The sequence below is a fragment of the Antennarius striatus genome, chromosome 18 (assembly GCF_040054535.1).
Source record: "Antennarius striatus isolate MH-2024 chromosome 18, ASM4005453v1, whole genome shotgun sequence".
Taxonomy (NCBI): Eukaryota; Metazoa; Chordata; class Actinopteri; order Lophiiformes; family Antennariidae; genus Antennarius; species Antennarius striatus.
In genome coordinates, this window is record NC_090793.1 from 3265869 (window position 1) to 3283450 (window position 17582).

A 17582-nucleotide genomic window follows, 5' to 3' on the forward strand; every position below is an offset into this window, starting at 1 on the left:
ATGTTTTGCTTTCAATGGTTGAGTAAATGCAGAAGCATCAAGTGGAAATGGGAAATACTTATTTTGAACACTGACAGTGGTGTGTCTGCATATGTGTTGGACACGGAGTGTAAAGAAAATTACCGTACAGTATTAATGTTTTGTCATGCTGTCGATCCTCAAAAACACCGTCCTTTCTAATTCATTATTTCCAAACTTTAATTTTGTAATACATTTAATTTCTTGTTTCACTATTGCATTATGGAACAAAATATTGAATCCTAGCTCCTGCATTGTGAGACACACAGTATTGTATTGCCTCCTGTCGGTACACAGCCCAGTGTTTAAAATAGAAGTGTCCTTTCCCGATACTTTTTCAGATGCCTGAATTTACTGTTAATGTATTGGATGCTTGGATTTGGTTCAATATGAAACCATTTGTGACAAATCTGTATGTTTCCTCTGGTTTCTGACCAATTATACAACTTTACCTTGATAAAATATCATCACCATTTAGTCATTTGATTTATGACATGGTCATTAATACACTGTTTGCATTCCAGACAGGTAGTTACTGGTGTTAATCCAACACAACAGGCCAAGAGCTCCAACTGTGAGTACATATATTTACGTCTTTATATATTAACTTTGCAATGAGAAACGGTGAAGAAGAAACAAGTGCAGATGTAATTGTAGGAAACGTGACCGTCTATCCTTGAGAGACCTGATGCCTGTACCATAAAGCTTGATTAACCTAGCCGGGCTTCCTCTTACTTATCTGGCTGCATTTAGCGAGACATCCGCCCTCCGGATTTTCGGTACCATAAAGCCGGCTATCAACTCACTAATTCAATCCAGGCTTGTCCAGTCTAGATCTATGCGCGCTCACATAAAAAGGGCGGAGGTTGCTGCATGCGACCAATCGCAAACATGCAACAAACCGGCCCGAGCCGCATATTTCACAAGGGAGGAGCAAACAATAATAATAAATACGAGCAGTACAAATCAATAATCCAGGCAAAAAGCAACACAGTTGCAGCTGCCAAACTGCGCACGGATCGCTGGCAAAAAATCGCCGACTGTGTCAATGCGGAAGTTAGTGCCATTATAATATTACTTCCCCACTTTGACTGCACTTGTATATCTGACTACAGTAACATTTGTGTGTTCCATAAATGTATGTGTGTACGACATTTCTCGTTATGGCATGTGATTGTAGCCCCCGCAACTTTATGAATAGCTCTACATACTGTGTTCTTCCCGAGGTTTTCGGCATCGTCAACAGAATACATAAAAGTACCTATGAATGAATAAATCAATCCATGATTTACTTGAATAATTGATTAATGGCATTTTTTCTGTGGCTTGCTTGTAACCCATCCAATGAGGGATTTAGGGACATCATAATAATTACGAACATCACTAAGAAATATATTAAATGTGACAAGAAACCTCAGTGCAATGCACACTGTGTGCGGGACAGTCAGCGCGTGATTGCGGTGCGTTACATTACTGATGTAAGGCTCCAGCAGCTGACAAATGTAATGTAACCCCTCTCCCCAAAACCTGTACCTTTCGTGCAGTGATTGTTCTGGCAATTCGAACGGATTACAGCGATCTCTAAATATTCTCTCGCGCTAAAGCGATCTTCGCACAAGCTTTGCACCAAGATCCACTTGGTTTTCATAAAACAGACAGCCCATTTTCCAAGAGAACTGATTGGTCAGTAGGTGGGGCTGTTATACCTGCTGAGCCCTTATCCTGCTGCGGGGCAGGTTAGGTGTTCAGCATAGGTTACCGCGACAACGTAGCCCGATAGAAAGTCAGCCACCTTTATGGTACCGAAGAGCCAGGGTTAAGCCTGAAGTTATCTCGCTAAGCCGTAATCCAGCTTTATGGTACAGGCCTCTGGAGGTGAAATTTTACTGCAGGTTTAGTATCCTCAGCATTAGCACGCTAGCCAACGTTGACTATAAGATTTGACTTACTGTTTTTTGTCAGTTTATAGACTTGATATGAAACTGGACAATCAAAGAAGCAGCAGATGTTATCCATATAAAGACTCAGCCGGTGTCTGAAGGGTTCGTAGTCCCGTTGACATCAAGGTGTCCACCTGTAAAAGCTTCATTTACTTCATCCACTCTGATTCTGTTCGGATTCACCCTAAAGGTTTCAGTCAGTCTATCTAGTGAATGGATAACTGATGAAGTGCTGACGTAGGCAGAGCTTCAATCACAAAGCGTCAATGGAGGTTAAATAAGGTCTGTTCAATATGATGGGTCTGTTTATGTAGAGTTTACAGGGAGTAGGTGTTTGAAATTGACAGAGTCCAGTGAGTTATTGTTGCCATGTGTTGCAGCCATCAAATTATTTAAATTTATCAGTTGTTACCTCAGTCTCCTTATGTTTAAACCAAACAATGGTATATATAAATCCGTTTGTTTCAATCAACCTTTTCCCTGCTCAGTTTCTCCCCTCATGCCCATACAGGCCAAGGGTTACCCTGCCCGCTGCCCCTTCAGTGACGTCATCTTTCTGTTGTCACAAATTGGTGTGTTGTTTCGCTTCCTCCTTAACAAAAACTCCTCTCAGTCCTCACTCGGCTCAGAAATTCAGTTCTGCTGGAATCTGCTGCACTGAACTGAATGCAAATACAAACACTCGAGTGTATCGAGAGTCAAATGTTTTCTGCAGTCGTAAAGGTTAGGGTTAGAATTAAGGTTAGACTGTTGGATGATGGTGGATTTCTTACTTAGAAATCTCATTTCTTCTTCGGCAACTGATCAGACATGGATCTCATTGATAATCGAATGATGACATTCATTGATTTTATTTTTTTAAATTTTTTTTTACAAATTCTAGCCATGCTGTGTATGTTTTGACATGGAGATTGTGAGACTACCTGCATTAAGTCCAACGACTGCTTGATGTGCTGCACATCCCACACATACAGTGGGAAGAGATAAGATTAGAAAGGCGTTTAAAGCCACTGTGCCGTCCAGCACCATCTTTCTGTGACAAACAGTTAACAGTCTTATATATTCATATAATGTTTACCACTTTGCAAGCCTGGCCAGTCATGGATTGGCATCATATCCTGTCTGAGGGCGGGTTGCGTTGAAGAGTATGAATCTGTCTGAAGCCACAGAATTGCAATATCAATGTCTGTTGTTAAAGAAACAGATTAAAATAGTTATTGGAAAATGAAACATTAATATGCTGAAATGATGTCTGTACAATTGCAGTGTGATGAAATACTGCATCTTGTTAAACTTATTATAATGTGTGATGGTGACTTTGGGCCACTCCCCCGTGAGGTGCATTTCAGCTCCCAGAAGGCCTTTCAGCAAAAACTGTGGCCATTAATTTCAAGGTCAGGTGGAAACTCTTCTATCTCAGATGTATTTCTGAGGTGATAAAACAAGATTGCACAATCTTGTATTTGCTCATTAAAGTCTAGCTCAATGTCTGAAATGACCTGAAGGCTTTTTAAAGAAAAGTTTACCCCAGTGACAAGGCATAAACTTCAAAGATCAGTTTTCAATAGATACAGACGAGTTGTGTCAACAGCGAATGAAGTGCAGGTTCTTTCTGAGCTGTAAATGCAGTGGGTGGGGCGGAATGTAGATAAGTATATTAAATATGGGCACGTCCAGCCGTCAAACAGGACCTTCTGCTTCTGCCAGGGGTTGTCGTGTGATTGGTGCTGCTCACTTCTCTTTTCATCTCACGCGTGTTTTACTAAACGCACGACACGACTGGATCAAAGCTGGGTAAGTTCTTGATGGTTCCTTCATTTAGTGCAGGGGTGTCAAACTCATTTTCATCAAGGGCCACATTAGCACAACGGCTGTCCTCAGGTGGCCAGATGTAACTTATCAATGTAACTGTTAAGAATGGCCACAGCAAAGTCAATCCAAAGTCCATCCTGATTGAGGCACACATGTTCTCATTGTTGAACTATGAGGTACTTGAATGCAACGTTGATGCAGTTCCTCTCGTGATGTGTTGAGCCTCCTTTGTTTTTGCACCCACAAACGCTACCTTTGTGTGGGTGACCAGCTATTTTAAATGTATGACGGCTTCTGACTCACCCTTCACAGCTCTCCATTGTGCTTGGAGACGTGGTTTGACAGGTCAGATGGCAACACGTTCCTGCTGCTGACGTAAAATGGGACAGAAGTGTAAACCATGTTTGTTATGATACCATTAGTTACTTGTCTGATCTGCGTGCTGTGATAGTATAGAGACTGTGTTGGGTGGCAAGAGATCAACTGATAATAAAGTTAGCCATCAGCATCCATGCCTGTTTATTCCTGCTCTGTGGCAGTGGTTTCAGTTCACAACCTTAGAATTTTCATCAACTTGGCTGGTTGTGTTTCTAAATTCTTTGCTTTCAATGAATTAACAATGATTTCCAGTTAATAATTGATCAGTCCACACATACATAAATCACTAATTCAGCTTTAGTCCAAATCACAGCTGCTGTCTCTGGTGTTTCTCCAGTAGATGTTGTGGATAATGACTCAGAGAGACATAATATACTCATACACACTTAAATCCTACTTTTTCAAGTGCCCACATTTAATAGAAGAAATAATAGCCTTAATCCATCCGTGGCCTTTGCACCTGTTCGTGAATAAACTAAACCAGAGCGCTCTGTTTAGTTGGTTTTTTTCCTCATAGGTGGGATAATGTGATCTCTTGTGTTCTCTTCAAAATCCACACCGAAGCTGTGTAATCAGAGTCTCCATTGCCTCCTCGTGACTTTTTTCTCCGTCGGTGGCTTCACATCAAGAACCAATTATTTGTAAAGGAGCAGGGGGCTGCCGTAGGGAACAAAGTACTGCTGGGGTTACAGGAGGTAACTCTAAGCATGTTTCTCTAAAACGTGGAGAGAGGAGTGCAGCTTCTCCTGTTTGTCTTGTCTTGTTTTGAGTGAGTGGGCTCTTGAGTTTCAGATTCAAATGCAGCTCGGAGTCTTGGACACAATCCCACCCGGATATACTGAAGGACTCCCGGCCGTCTGCCCTAAATGTTGTTGATGGGAAATTTCGAAATGAGGATAAACACTGTTTAAAACTCAAGCTAATGAAAAGCAAGCAATTAGTGAACCCAAATATCATTAGACAGACGATCCTACAAATATAGGTACTGAAGGAGAAGTGGTGAAGGTGGTGTATCCACTTGACTGACAGAAAATGATTTGAGGAGTGATAAAGATTTTGTGTTTAATAAATATTATAAATATTTGATATTATAAAATATCAAACATTTGCTGGTTCCATTCAACTTCAGTCACCGTTTAGTTCTTATATTTTTATAAGAAACTCTCAATTGGGATGAACATTTAAAATCTCACATGTAATGCGTAAGAGAAATCTTGATTCTCACATGCATATGTATCCCTTTGGAAACTCAACAAAATAATAGTAATGAGTAATAACAAAATACGACAAATATGCAAATACTTTGCTCATAAAAGCTTGTGAAGGTATTTTATAAGGCACGTCTCAGACTCCTTTAATCACATATTTGATGATTTAACTTAAGTGGGACTCTAAACTTTTAGATGGGGACTCTGTGATGATAAAGAAAGAAAACACACTTTTATGTAAAAATTGCAAAATGCACTTTCATACCTAAGAAAAAGGATCTTTTGGAGCACATAAATGGTTAGATTAATAGTCTTTGTCAGTAGAATTCATAAGAGCTCATTAAAGACACATTGACCATCCTCAACCTCTCCTCTGCTTTTAATATTTGTGTCACACACATCACTTTTCTTTCTGACGCGATTCAGCTTAAACTTTCCCCTTTGGTTGTTCAGCTTGTGTGATGCTGCATTTAATGGTTTTGGCGTCAGTACATCCAATTTTAATTGATAACACCTTGACCTTTGTGTAGAAAACACAAGGTGAAAGCTTCACAGAATGAAAGATCAGCCTTTATTTTGAGATTCTAAATAGTTTTTGTTGTTTAATTTAATTTGTGCCAACTGTAATTATACCTTGGGCTGAGTTGTTTCTAACACTAGTCATTTTTAGAAATGGTTTTAGGTTTGGCAACAATGTGGACGGTTGGACATCATGGATCATGGAGGGATTTCCATGCACTGGTTAGACAGAAGATGGATCGTCCTGGCACTGGTGGACTCTTCACTGTTTCAGCTGACACTGGGCAGAAGGCGCAGTGTCAGCTGAAACCATTTTAGTGCTGGGCCACCTGAAAGACAAAAAAACCCTAACATTATGAGCAATGTAGAGCTGGAGAACCAAGAGAGAACTGACGCCCTTCCTGCCACCCAACAACTAAATCACAAAGTTCGTAACTCTTTAATTCTCCGAAAAGGAGACTGATTGCACATTTTTTTCTTGTTAACCAGGTTACCCATCTCCTTGAAACGTCTATATCATGTAGCATGAACAGTTTGCAAAGGGCTCATGTGAAACCTACAATGGGCTCGCCTGTCCAGTCTCATGTATTATTTAGGAGATTTCCTCCTGCTGAGATTTGAACCCACTGAATGCTTGTTTTACAGTTGCTCGAAACAATAAATATGTGATTAGGTTGTTTGTGCAGCAAAGGAACACTCTTGGACAGCGCTGATCAAAAGCCCTACACTGTTACACCTGTCGAATTATGGGGGGGGGGGGGTCATTGGGGAAATATTGACTTATTTCTGTCTGATAGATTAGTCACTCATGTCTTCTGGTTCATGCTTTTCCACCAGCGGTGATAATTTTATATTTGAAGGGTATAAGACAGATCACACCCCACAACCATTCACAGAATGTGTTTCATAGATGAATACACACCCAGTTGAGAATAGCATTGATTTTGTTCACACGTTTTGAATTGTTTATCCCTTTTTGAATTTTCATGACTTAAATCAGAAGTTTTGAAGCGTTCGTTTGGGCAACATTTAAAGTTTAGCGGTTCATTTTGAAGGATTTAGTGGCGCCTAGTGTTGTGGCTTCACTTTGCAATGCCTACAAAAATTCAGAAAAGGGTCCTTCAGAGAGCCACTGTTGTCCGTTGTCCATCCAGGCTGCTGTAGAGACATACCGGTGGTGAAGTTATGTTCCGCATGTTAAATGGTAAAAAAACGGCCTTCATCCCTCTTAAGACTCTTACAGCTGGTTATAGACACACGGGATTTTGAGTGCAAATGTCATGACAAGTCATCAACTAATATGTTTGTTCCTAGGGTGGTTAAAATGTTTTTTCTGCAAAAGTAAAGTATGGAAAACATATTCTAAGCAAGTCTTTAGCATCACATGAACTTGTTTTGAACAAACATTAAACCACCACAGGCAATAATCCGCTGGAGGCTGTGTCATGTCCTGGTTATGTAACTCAACACAGTGTGGACTTGCTTGATTACTACACACAGATTAGCATCACGGTTAGCCGGGCTAACTTCTGGTGCTGGACACCTTATCATTGCCCCCCCACCTTCCTTCTCTGCTTCCATGTGCAGGCGTACTGGCGAGTAGAAGCAATACAGAACTGCGTTTTTCACAGCGAGGATCAGAGGCAGGCTGGTTGGACTCCTCAGGATGAAGAAGAGCAGCAGCACACAGGGGGTTTCACCAAGCGATGTAAGTATCGATTTTTCAACTATCCACCCATGGATTCATCAAGGAACCTAAAAAAATCTGTGTCTCACCTTGAAGTTTTACTGGCAAAACCTGCAGTTTATACAGTTACAGGAAATTTCGTAACACCTTCCTCCCCGGTAACAAGAGTAATGTGCAAAGCACAAAGAAGAAGCGAGGTGCTGCGTGTTTGTGTGATGGTCAGTGACTCACAAACAGATGACTGTACTGTACACAACAGATCGCCGTCCTGACACGCTGCAGAGAGCGTGTGTGTGTGTGTGAGTGTATGTCAAACCACAGAAGGGACAAACTGTGTGTTTGTGTGTGAGAGAGAGAGAGTTCAGATGAAGACTTGAGAAGTGATGCAGAGCTGAGGAGGAGAGTTCATACCGGTACACGTTTGAGGACGTAGCCTGAATGGAAACATGGATTAGAGGAGGAAGGGTGGCTCTGACCGAGAGGCCCGTCTGTTTCGCCTCCACTCCGCCGGTGTTTACAACTCTGCCGGCGTATCAGATCGTTTACTTTGACATTGTCCAACAGGAGATGCGAGGTCACGTCGCGTCATAGATGATTAAAGTTTTCATGCATTTATATTAATTGGCTTCTCACTGAAAATCCTTGGCAAAGAAAAAATACGAACACGTCTTCTTCTTTTTAAATCCGTATAATATTCTGTAATGGAAACTAATGATTAATGGATGTTTTTGCTTGATAGCAGCAGTTATTTCTGAAGCAGCAGATGCTTTTTTCAAACGATCGAATTGGTCTTTCTTTGGAATGGAAACCCTTCAATTAATGTTACCTAAAATACTTTACCATTTTCTAAATCTTTAATGTTTAAAAGGTTTTTATATTTCAGAGTGATATTATTGATCACATATTTTCAGGAGGTTTCATACCTTTTAAATAATTCCTGAAATGTTGAAACTAAATGGGAAAACAGCACGTTGAATGTTCACATTTTTTTTGCTCAGGTTTAGTCAGTATCATAAGTTTATATCCTATCCAGATGTTGGTGAAGGAGCATCTCTTTCATCATCTTTTTAATGCTAAAGTTTATGTAATTCAGATCTTAATTTTGCAGAAATGAAATGAGTGACATCTGCAATTTTTCACTCTCAACGCCCTTGACTTCCAGTCTCCAATCTTACACTGAGATTCTATAGCATTTTAATAATTAAAGCGGTCTGAGTCCTCTCCTTTGGCTCGTACATTCAATAATTCAGCCGCTACATCGAGTCGTGCTGTTACAGCCTCACCCCTGAAGCCGTCTCATTTACATCACCTCCCCCAGAAAGGCTTTTTGGAAGTGTCCCAGAGAAAACTGGACTTCTTCAGACTCCATTGTCGAGAAAGGCCTTTCATCTTCCTGGAATAAAAACACCCGCTCCCCACCTCTGTTTGACAGCGGAGCTGCTCTCCCTCCTCTTCAGTTGTCGTTCTACCTTTCATCTCAGGACAGTTCCTGTCCTTTTCTGTACGTGTTCTGGGACATGTTCAAAATCCAGGTTTGGAAATTTACTGCTGCACTGAGTTGGAAAATGACAAAGCTTTTTGTGTCTTTTCTCCTGGCTCTATAAACAAACATCTGCTCCAAAGAAAAGGGCAATATTTCCTCTTCCAAACGCTGTTCGGACAGCAGGCTCAGGATCGATGAAGAACTAGAATTACATGTCGAGGTGCCAGACAATCAATACGCAATTGATGAACAAATTGGCAGCAACGAATGAAACACCGACACTGTGACATCTAGACAAGGGTCTGTTTAACGCTGCTCATATTGTTTGATCTGCGACTGATTCCGCCGACAAAACCTGGTCAAACAGATTTATTTACCTCCATATTTAATTTTTCCCTGTTTTTCATTGTCTTACAAGAGACAGCAAAGCAGACTAATTGCGTTTCCTAGTTGGAGAAAAGGAGTCGGCTGATTTGCGTTACCAGCAATCAGAAAGGAAGGAAGACTCCTGATGATGTCACGCCGTCGTCCTGTCTCATTCGGAATCTTGTCTTTTTTCCTGCCTGTTTTACACTGCATTCTCTTACTCCTCTCCACTTCTTTGCTTTCCTTTTATGAGTTATCCTCATGCGACCTCCCTTTGTCTTTGTGAACTATCTTTCCGTTTGAACTTCCATGTTTCCTTTCATCATCAGTGCATCGATTCATAAGAGAATCTCCTTTCCTTTGACAAAGAGCTTGTTTGGAACACTTGAAACGCGACACTCAGGAAATGTTCATGGGAGCAAATGACTGTGTTACAGTCCCTTTGAGAGATATGACTTACACTTCCTTTGTACTGTAAGCATTTGTATCAGTATTGAAAATGCATCAGATGGATAGATAGATGGATACTTTATTAATCCTGGAGGAAATTGCAAACTAATCAGTATGTTAATCTGTACTAGAAGTAATTGTTCGCCTCGGTCCCTTCGGTACTAGACCCGTCTGTTGATTTAAGCTTATTGTAGGCACTTTAATATACAGCAAGTAAAAATATTTGGTTATAAAATGATCCAAGATCAACGTTCTGTAAAACAATTACCTAGTTTGACCAGTAGAGGCTGATGATGAGTTGAGTTTTTAATCCAAATATCCCATTTGCTCACAGTTCTATAAAAATTATTTTTATTTGACATCGTAACAGTTCGGCTGTTTTTAACACCCTGATATGTTTATTTTTTTAAGTAAATGGACTCTGTATTATTATTTACATGCTTGTTCCAGTCATACTGATGCGCTTCCAGTCCGTCTTTTTCGCTGTCTAATTTTTATTATCTTCTTGTTTGTCGTTGTCACGTTGTGAGATTCCCTCGATCACCCATGTTCAACACCCCTCCCCCCAGTCTGGCTTGCTCATTTCACTCAAAGCCTCTGGGAACATTTCATTTACACTTTCATCTTATAATTGTGAAGTGTGTTTGATGATGTACATGCGGATGGAGCTCCAGCAGCCCCTTAGTGGCCTGGTGTGTTTACAACCAGTCATTCCAGCTGTAAGCTCAGAGCTCCTCACTGGAACCTTCACACACAACCAGACGCATTAAACACGATTTACGAGAGGCTCGGCTTATTAAAGAAGTCGGTTGGCAGCTCTCGTATCGACTGTCTGAGATGGGATTTGATAAAACGGTTATTTATTTTCTGTCACGTGACTTGGCTGCTGTTTTCATTCATTTATCATTTCAATTATGGAATGTTTTCGGTTCAATCTTGCTGTTTTTGCACATTTTACGCAGCAACATTCTTTTAAAAAGAAAGATTTTAACCTGACTTTATTTCAGTCACACTGACAACATGAGATAAGCTGAAATTGTTTAATGGAAATCTTCTCCTCGTGTTTGTTTTTTTAAAAGGAACTCACTGTGGGACAGGCTCCTACAGGGAACACCCTCGGGGTGGAGCTGTGCAGAGTCCACAGGCGGTTTTCTGGGAATCTGCAGCTGCCTCCGTTGTCATGGCGACAAGTGGAAAAGGACAGGGACAAGGTCAGGTCGCTAACGCCCGACGAGGACCCGGTGACCCGGAGCAGACCCACGAGTCTGCCCATCGTCTCTCTTCCCCGCATTGACATCACGGAGGCTGATCCTGACAGGTAGAGTGATGCTCTGACTGTGTGTGGTGGTGAACATACTTGTGAAAGTTTCGTTGACAGTTTCGTATTTTTATGATGAATCTGAGTAAATTCCGTGCAGTTTATAGTTTGATCTCTTCCACACTTTGTTTTTGTTTTGTTTTTTTAATTTGGTTGTCACTTAGTTTAATGCATCGTTCATGTTGTTTCTGAGGCTGAACACAGCAGGCGACTGTTTTTATCCAGGAGTTACAGATAAAATGGAGTTTTATCACGGCTACCACTTAACATTTACTGTCAGTTTGCCGCTTATTTTTTCTCTTTGAACCGCCGTGGCTTGCCGCAGAAAATGACAGATGATTACGGACTCTGTCGTTTGGCTCTCTGCAGTTGCTTCCTGTCTGTGTTGCGCTCACGCTCTGCTTTATTGCTTTTAAAAGCATATTTGCATCCGTCTGAGTTTCAGGTCAGGAGCTGGGAATGTTTACACGTAGCTGTGAATGCATCCAGCTGTTGTTGTTTATCTGATCGGCTTGTTGACGTTGTTGTTTCTGAGTCTGAATCATGAGAACAAAAATTGGGTGTTGAAATATTCCACCAGCAATGTACGTTTTTTGTTCTTCTTTGTGCGGGGATTTAAAATCAGACATATCCGTTTCTGTGATGAACAGATGTACGAAAGAAGCAGAGATATTACAGTGTGGACAAATAAATAATATACAAAAAACTTTTTTAGATCCCACAATGCTTTGTGTGGTTACTGCCTGGTTTTCATGTGTGACAGACAAGATGAAATGATTTCATCAGAAAAGGTTTCCACTGTTGAAGCTGGAGTGTGCTGTGCTTTAAAAAAAAATACATTATTCCTTTGAACCTCAGTAACAAAAACGACCATTGATTATCGGGATTATTTATACATGGCAGTTTTTCTCTAATCTGTGCATCTGGTGTATGAAGCTGATGCTTTTAAAAATATAGATTTTTGATTTATGAAGTAAGATGAAAAAAGCCAACCGCTGTTCCTCTCCTGTTTCCACACAGATGATTGTTAATGTGAGGCTCTGGGCAGTGTCAGTCTACAAAATTTCACCTACTCAGTATCACTTCCTGTCTGTTCAGGTACCTCTGTTGCAAAATGATTTAGACGTACATGATTCGATTTAATGTTAGTGCTATATTATTCTGTATATATATTATTATACTGTTGTTATATATTATTATTATACTGTGCTATATTCTGAAATTTCAACTTCCTTTTCCCTGACATCATAGGTGGCCGCTAGCGGGGGGGGGGGGGGGGTGATGAACGCGTTGACTAATCTGCAGCGGTTTAATACACGGGGTAAACTGGACGGGCGGTCAGATAAACAAGAACGTCTGCGAGCGCTCCAGCGCAGATCTGTCAGACGGCGTCCGCCGAGCCGACATTAGTCCAGTCTGTGGCCTTTTGCTGCACAGCAGGGGGGGTGGGGGTCTGTCGGTGTGTTTGTGCGTACATGTGTGCGAGCAAACGTTCGCGGTGGTATCGGTGCTGCTTATTTATTGGTGGGAAAAGGAGTGAACGATGCCTCGGAGGTCCCAACGGTGCAGAGCTGGGCACTTTGACTTCAGCGAGGATGCGGTCGGTAGGGAACACCTGTCAGCTCCGAGGTGATTCTTTAGCACTCGTGTTCAAAGTGTGTGTTTTTTATGTCTGAAGTGTTAAAGATTCACCTTTTAATGGTTTTTAGTATTAGGGTGTGATTGCGTCAGTGATTGCAAGAAATCTGAACTTGTTCCCTAGTAAGGGGAATGAACTGCGAGTGTACAAGTGATTACGTGGGCTGGACTGAATATCAGAAATGATGTGTTGTTGACACAGTGGTTTCCTGGTACATCAGATTAAGAGATTAGGATGCAGCAGGTGATGCTGCGAAGTTGGGAACTGAATGACGCAGAGTTGGGCACGGATGACGTTTGTCGCTTTTGCATGTGGGTAATCGGAGTCTGGAGAGTTCGCATTAATCTGAGCTCCTCTGGCGGAGGTGTGGATGTGATGTGGCTGCTTAATCCCACGTGTTTGTAGAAATTACAGAAACCAGAAAACGAGTGGTGATGCATCGTCAGCGACATTCGGTCCATCATAAGATGGATAAAGAGATTGTCAGAGATGCCAGCTTTAGTGTGTGTGTGTGTGTGTGTGTGTGTGTGTGTGTGTGTGTGTGTGTGTGTGTGTATAAACATGTTTTACAGAATGGGGCTTTTGCGTGGATTAAACTAGCTAATCTCAGGCCCCAGCAAGAGCTGCTGATTTGCTGGGTTCTGTTATTTGTGAAAGGCTTTGACCTTTGACCTCTAAACTCTCCTCCATCTGACCCGATCATCCGGTTGCACAATACCCTGGCGCTCCTCCTGCACCCGCGCTGCCACCACAGATTACACGTCTGTGAAAGTGGGATGTTTGGTTGTGACATCAGCAAACATCCTGTTACATGTCAAGTTTGTATATTTAAAATAGGAAAATGTATGTGAATGTCCTTTAATGTGAATGGTATATATGCACATTTATATGGAATATAAATAAATAATATATTAATGATAATAATATAAATTTATACTTAAAATATTTTAAACCATCTTCTTATGATGTAAAAATATATTATGTGTAAAAAATTAAAGTTAATAATATAAATATTCTATAAAATATTTAAATACATTTAAACTTATAAGCAATTTTATACAACGATGTGTACAGATTCATCAGTTAGAAAAAAATATTTGTTACAGATTTATCTGCTGAAATACTGTGTGTGCATTATGAGTAGAGTGGGTCAGAGTTCAGGTCATGGACGGACGGATGGGCGATTAATCATTTTAGGGTTTATATAACTTTACTGGATAGGATATTTAAACATGTTGCACAAACCAGGTCTGACTGCCAGTTTAGGGATTAATACATGATTCCAGTGATTTAATAGTCAATATCAATGATTGTCTGATCAGTCCTCTTTTTTATAAACAACCTGCAGTTGTATGAATGTTTTCAAATCTTCATTTAATCATAGACTTGCTGTGTCGATCCTAAAATGCCATGAGTTTCCTTCTTTATCTTCTCTTAGCTTTGAATTGGAAAATGGTCCGTCGCTGTGCTGCAGTCCCTCAGACCCACAAGCGTCCCCGGGTTCAGGTCTGGTCCTCCATCCCAACCTCCCAGGCCATGGCCAGCGCCGAGAGTCCTTCCTCTACCGCTCTGACAGCGACTACGACCTGTCACCCAAGTCCTTGTCCAGAAACTCCTCCATCGTTGGAGAGCTGTGAGTTGAAACAACCGAGAGAGAGTTCGCGTTTTGTCTTTGTGTCGCTCAAACTGTCTCCGCATCACGTTTCAGGCACGGAGAAGACTTGATCGTGACTCCGTTTGCACAGGTAAGACCTGATTACAAGCCAGAACGTCCGCTTCAAAGAACGTCAAAGTCATCATAATCTTATTGTGTCAAGTAGCAATTTTGACCATCTCTATTCCTTCTGGGGCCTTTTAATGTGATTGACCTCATGACCTCATCACAATCTGGACGCCCCCAAGTGGCCTTTAGTTGGCATTGCAGGAATATTTTAGATCCATTGAGATCAGTTCTGTTCTCTAATTGTTGCCATTGGCAAAATGTTTTTATTCATTTGCAACAAAGATGATTAGAACATCATAGATTAGAACATTAAAGGGAAGCTGTGATAGTAAATCAAATATTTTTAACTTTTCCCGACTGATGCATTTTTTTGTAGTGTTTTCTTTTGGGGGGGTGGGGGGTGTTTAGAATGGGGAACAAATTCACACACTCCTCATTTTTAAGGATGCCATTGACTTCTCATCATCATCCTTCTTTCTCATTTTGTTTTTCAAGGTTCTGGCAAGTCTTCGAACTGTCAGGAACAATTTCACCAATTTGACAAATGTACAATGTCCATCGTTTAGGTGAGTCACTGTATATCTCATGAGAAATTACATGTTTTGTACCTTTAAATATATACAATTATTTTTCCATATATATGCTGCTTTATCGTCTTTGTGCTGAGATTTTCTTCCTTTTAGCTTTCACTAAACGTCACCACTCAGTTTCTACTCTAGGGGGCGCCAACGCACTAAACTTTTTATATTTCTGAACTTACAAATGACTGCATAATACAGAAAGGTTGTTTTTCCACTTCAGCCAAAGCATTTAAAACGTTTGCTGGGACACGTTGACATTTTATTTTCCCCCATTTTGTGTGTTTAATTTTATTTGATGTGTAATTATTGAGATGAAGATTTTACCAGAGGTGAACAGAGTCAATGTGACCTCTACAAAAAAAAGGTTCACCATTAGACGGTGCTACATCAGACATGGCAACATGACATGTTGGTATATCTGACCTGTGGCAGCTTGACCAGAGCGTTTGTTCAAAGGCAACGCCGACTCCTAAAATCACATTACATTGAGGAAAAATGGCACAACCACATATTTCACATTATTTTATCAGTGACTGACTCATTTTTTTCTTCTTGCAGGAAGTCACCAGCTGCAAATCAACCGTCCGTCACCAAAGTGTGTCTGTCAGGTGAGTCCCGGCATGAACTTTGAAAACAAGCGGGTGGAGGTGTGTCCTGTATTAATTGCATTTTCATGCATAATAGCAGTGATGGAACGTTTAATGAGATAATGAATGACAGCTCCACGCAGTTACTGCTGTCTCATACCTGATGATTAGAGGAGATTGCGTCATTACACAGCAAAACAATCGCGCTTTAGCTTTCATGTAAAGTGTTTTAGATGCAAATGATTGCTATAATTCCTTCTGAAAATTACCAGATTAGCACAGGGACAGAGTATTTAACACTAATACACGACCAGTCCAAGCTGTCTCATCTCACAACAGAAACCGCAATCCTTTCAGCTGTGGACGCAGGAAACTGACTTTGCGACAGCAGGAAAATTGCCACGCTGCTGACATTATGAGTGGACAGAAGGGAAAAAAAGATGGTGTTTCTCACCGAGGGATATGTAATGGTTCAGATTCACATGAATTAGATGAGAAGGGACAGACTGAGGGGAGGGAGGAGGGAAGGTGGGGATATTGGTTCCTGCTGTACTGGTTCTTCAAGTCCGATTGACGTCAACGCGGCCCCGGTCACGGGCGCTCTCCACTTCCTATCAGCACAGATGGGCCCGCGAGGAGCAACCCACAGCAGGAAAAAATACAACTGTGAGGTTCTTATTGTCCTTCCTCCTACACGTTTCTCACAAACCTTGACCTTCTCCCAGTAATCTCTGACAAGTGAAACCATCTTGTATCTGGCCTCGTTCGAGACAAGAAGAAGCGATGAACTCCATGTGAGTTTGTTTGTGATCTCGTGTCCCCATACATTTTTCTCTCTCTGTTCCTGCCAGAATATCTCTTACTCCATCTTTTCCGATTACTCAGGGAACATACAGTACACCTGCCACTTTATAATAGTGATTGTTGGAATTGTTTAGCAGCAGACGGCAACAATTGACAATGGCGCAAGCAGAGGTTCCCTCATATCCTCTACTGCGTTGGTTTCTGTCTTGTTTTTATCGACTCTTCGGCCGGAAAAGGAGAACAGATTTTTCCTGTTTTGCATTATTCAGTGAGACAATATCCCAAGTTTTGGAAATGATATAGCATTAATGTCTGGGCATGTGCTCAGTGTAGAAAACTCTTTTTTTCAAACCGACTTATTGGACTTATTTAAACTTTAGAAGTCAAATTCCTTCTTGAAGATAAACGTCAAAAAAACAGTTTCAAGAACGATTGAGAGATTTGTTTCAGGGAATGAAAGTCAGGAAAGAACTAAACCACCGCAAAGGTTGCGGAGAGACGTCAGGGTTTTTGAGCCTTTAATCGGATATGATTTGTGCGAGGCCGAGAAGAAAAAAAAAGGTCAGATTGGACGAAATAAACATAAAGAGCAGAAACGTGATCAGGGTCACTGGGTGAAAGTGCAGATGAGGCAGAAATGTGGGGAGTTTAATAAAGATCAGCCCCACTGCAAATGCGTCACTCGGGGCTGTTTATGGTTTTAGCCATCGTTCTCTGGGAACGTGAGGAGATTGCGGGTTTCCTCAGGCGAGCTCGGATCTAAATGTGAACCAAACTATCCAGGCTGTGTCAGATGTAACCCCAGGACCCCCCCAAAAAACTCCTAAATCCACCTGAGAAAAATTCTACGTTTGAGAAATCGCAATCGTGACATCGTTGACCGTCAGGGATTGATGATTAATGGCTGACTGAATCAATGTTGCCACAGATGGACTGGACTCCGGGGTCCACGGTTAGTCATTTGACCGAGAGGGGGATGTGAAATGTCGTCTGCGTAGTAGAACCAGAATTCCCTTTCAGTTAGTAATGTTTACACAATGCCTGTAAAAAGAAAAAAAAATTAACGTTA

At 41.2% G+C, this 17582-nt stretch overlaps 1 protein-coding gene across 1 annotated transcript in view; it reads left to right on the plus strand.

Annotated features, from left to right (window-relative positions):
* The first annotated feature begins 553 nt into the window (after window positions 1-553).
* Window positions 554-17582, plus strand: part of LOC137611865 (3',5'-cyclic-AMP phosphodiesterase 4B-like) — a 35675-nt gene continuing 18646 nt past the window's right edge. The window contains exons 1-7 of the mRNA XM_068340003.1: window positions 554-592; window positions 7463-7583; window positions 10941-11179; window positions 14257-14451; window positions 14527-14563; window positions 15037-15107; window positions 15681-15730. Coding sequence (XP_068196104.1) covers window positions 7542-7583; window positions 10941-11179; window positions 14257-14451; window positions 14527-14563; window positions 15037-15107; window positions 15681-15730 — 634 coding nt within the window. The 5' untranslated portion in view covers window positions 554-592; window positions 7463-7541. The remainder of the gene's footprint in view (window positions 593-7462; window positions 7584-10940; window positions 11180-14256; window positions 14452-14526; window positions 14564-15036; window positions 15108-15680; window positions 15731-17582) is intronic.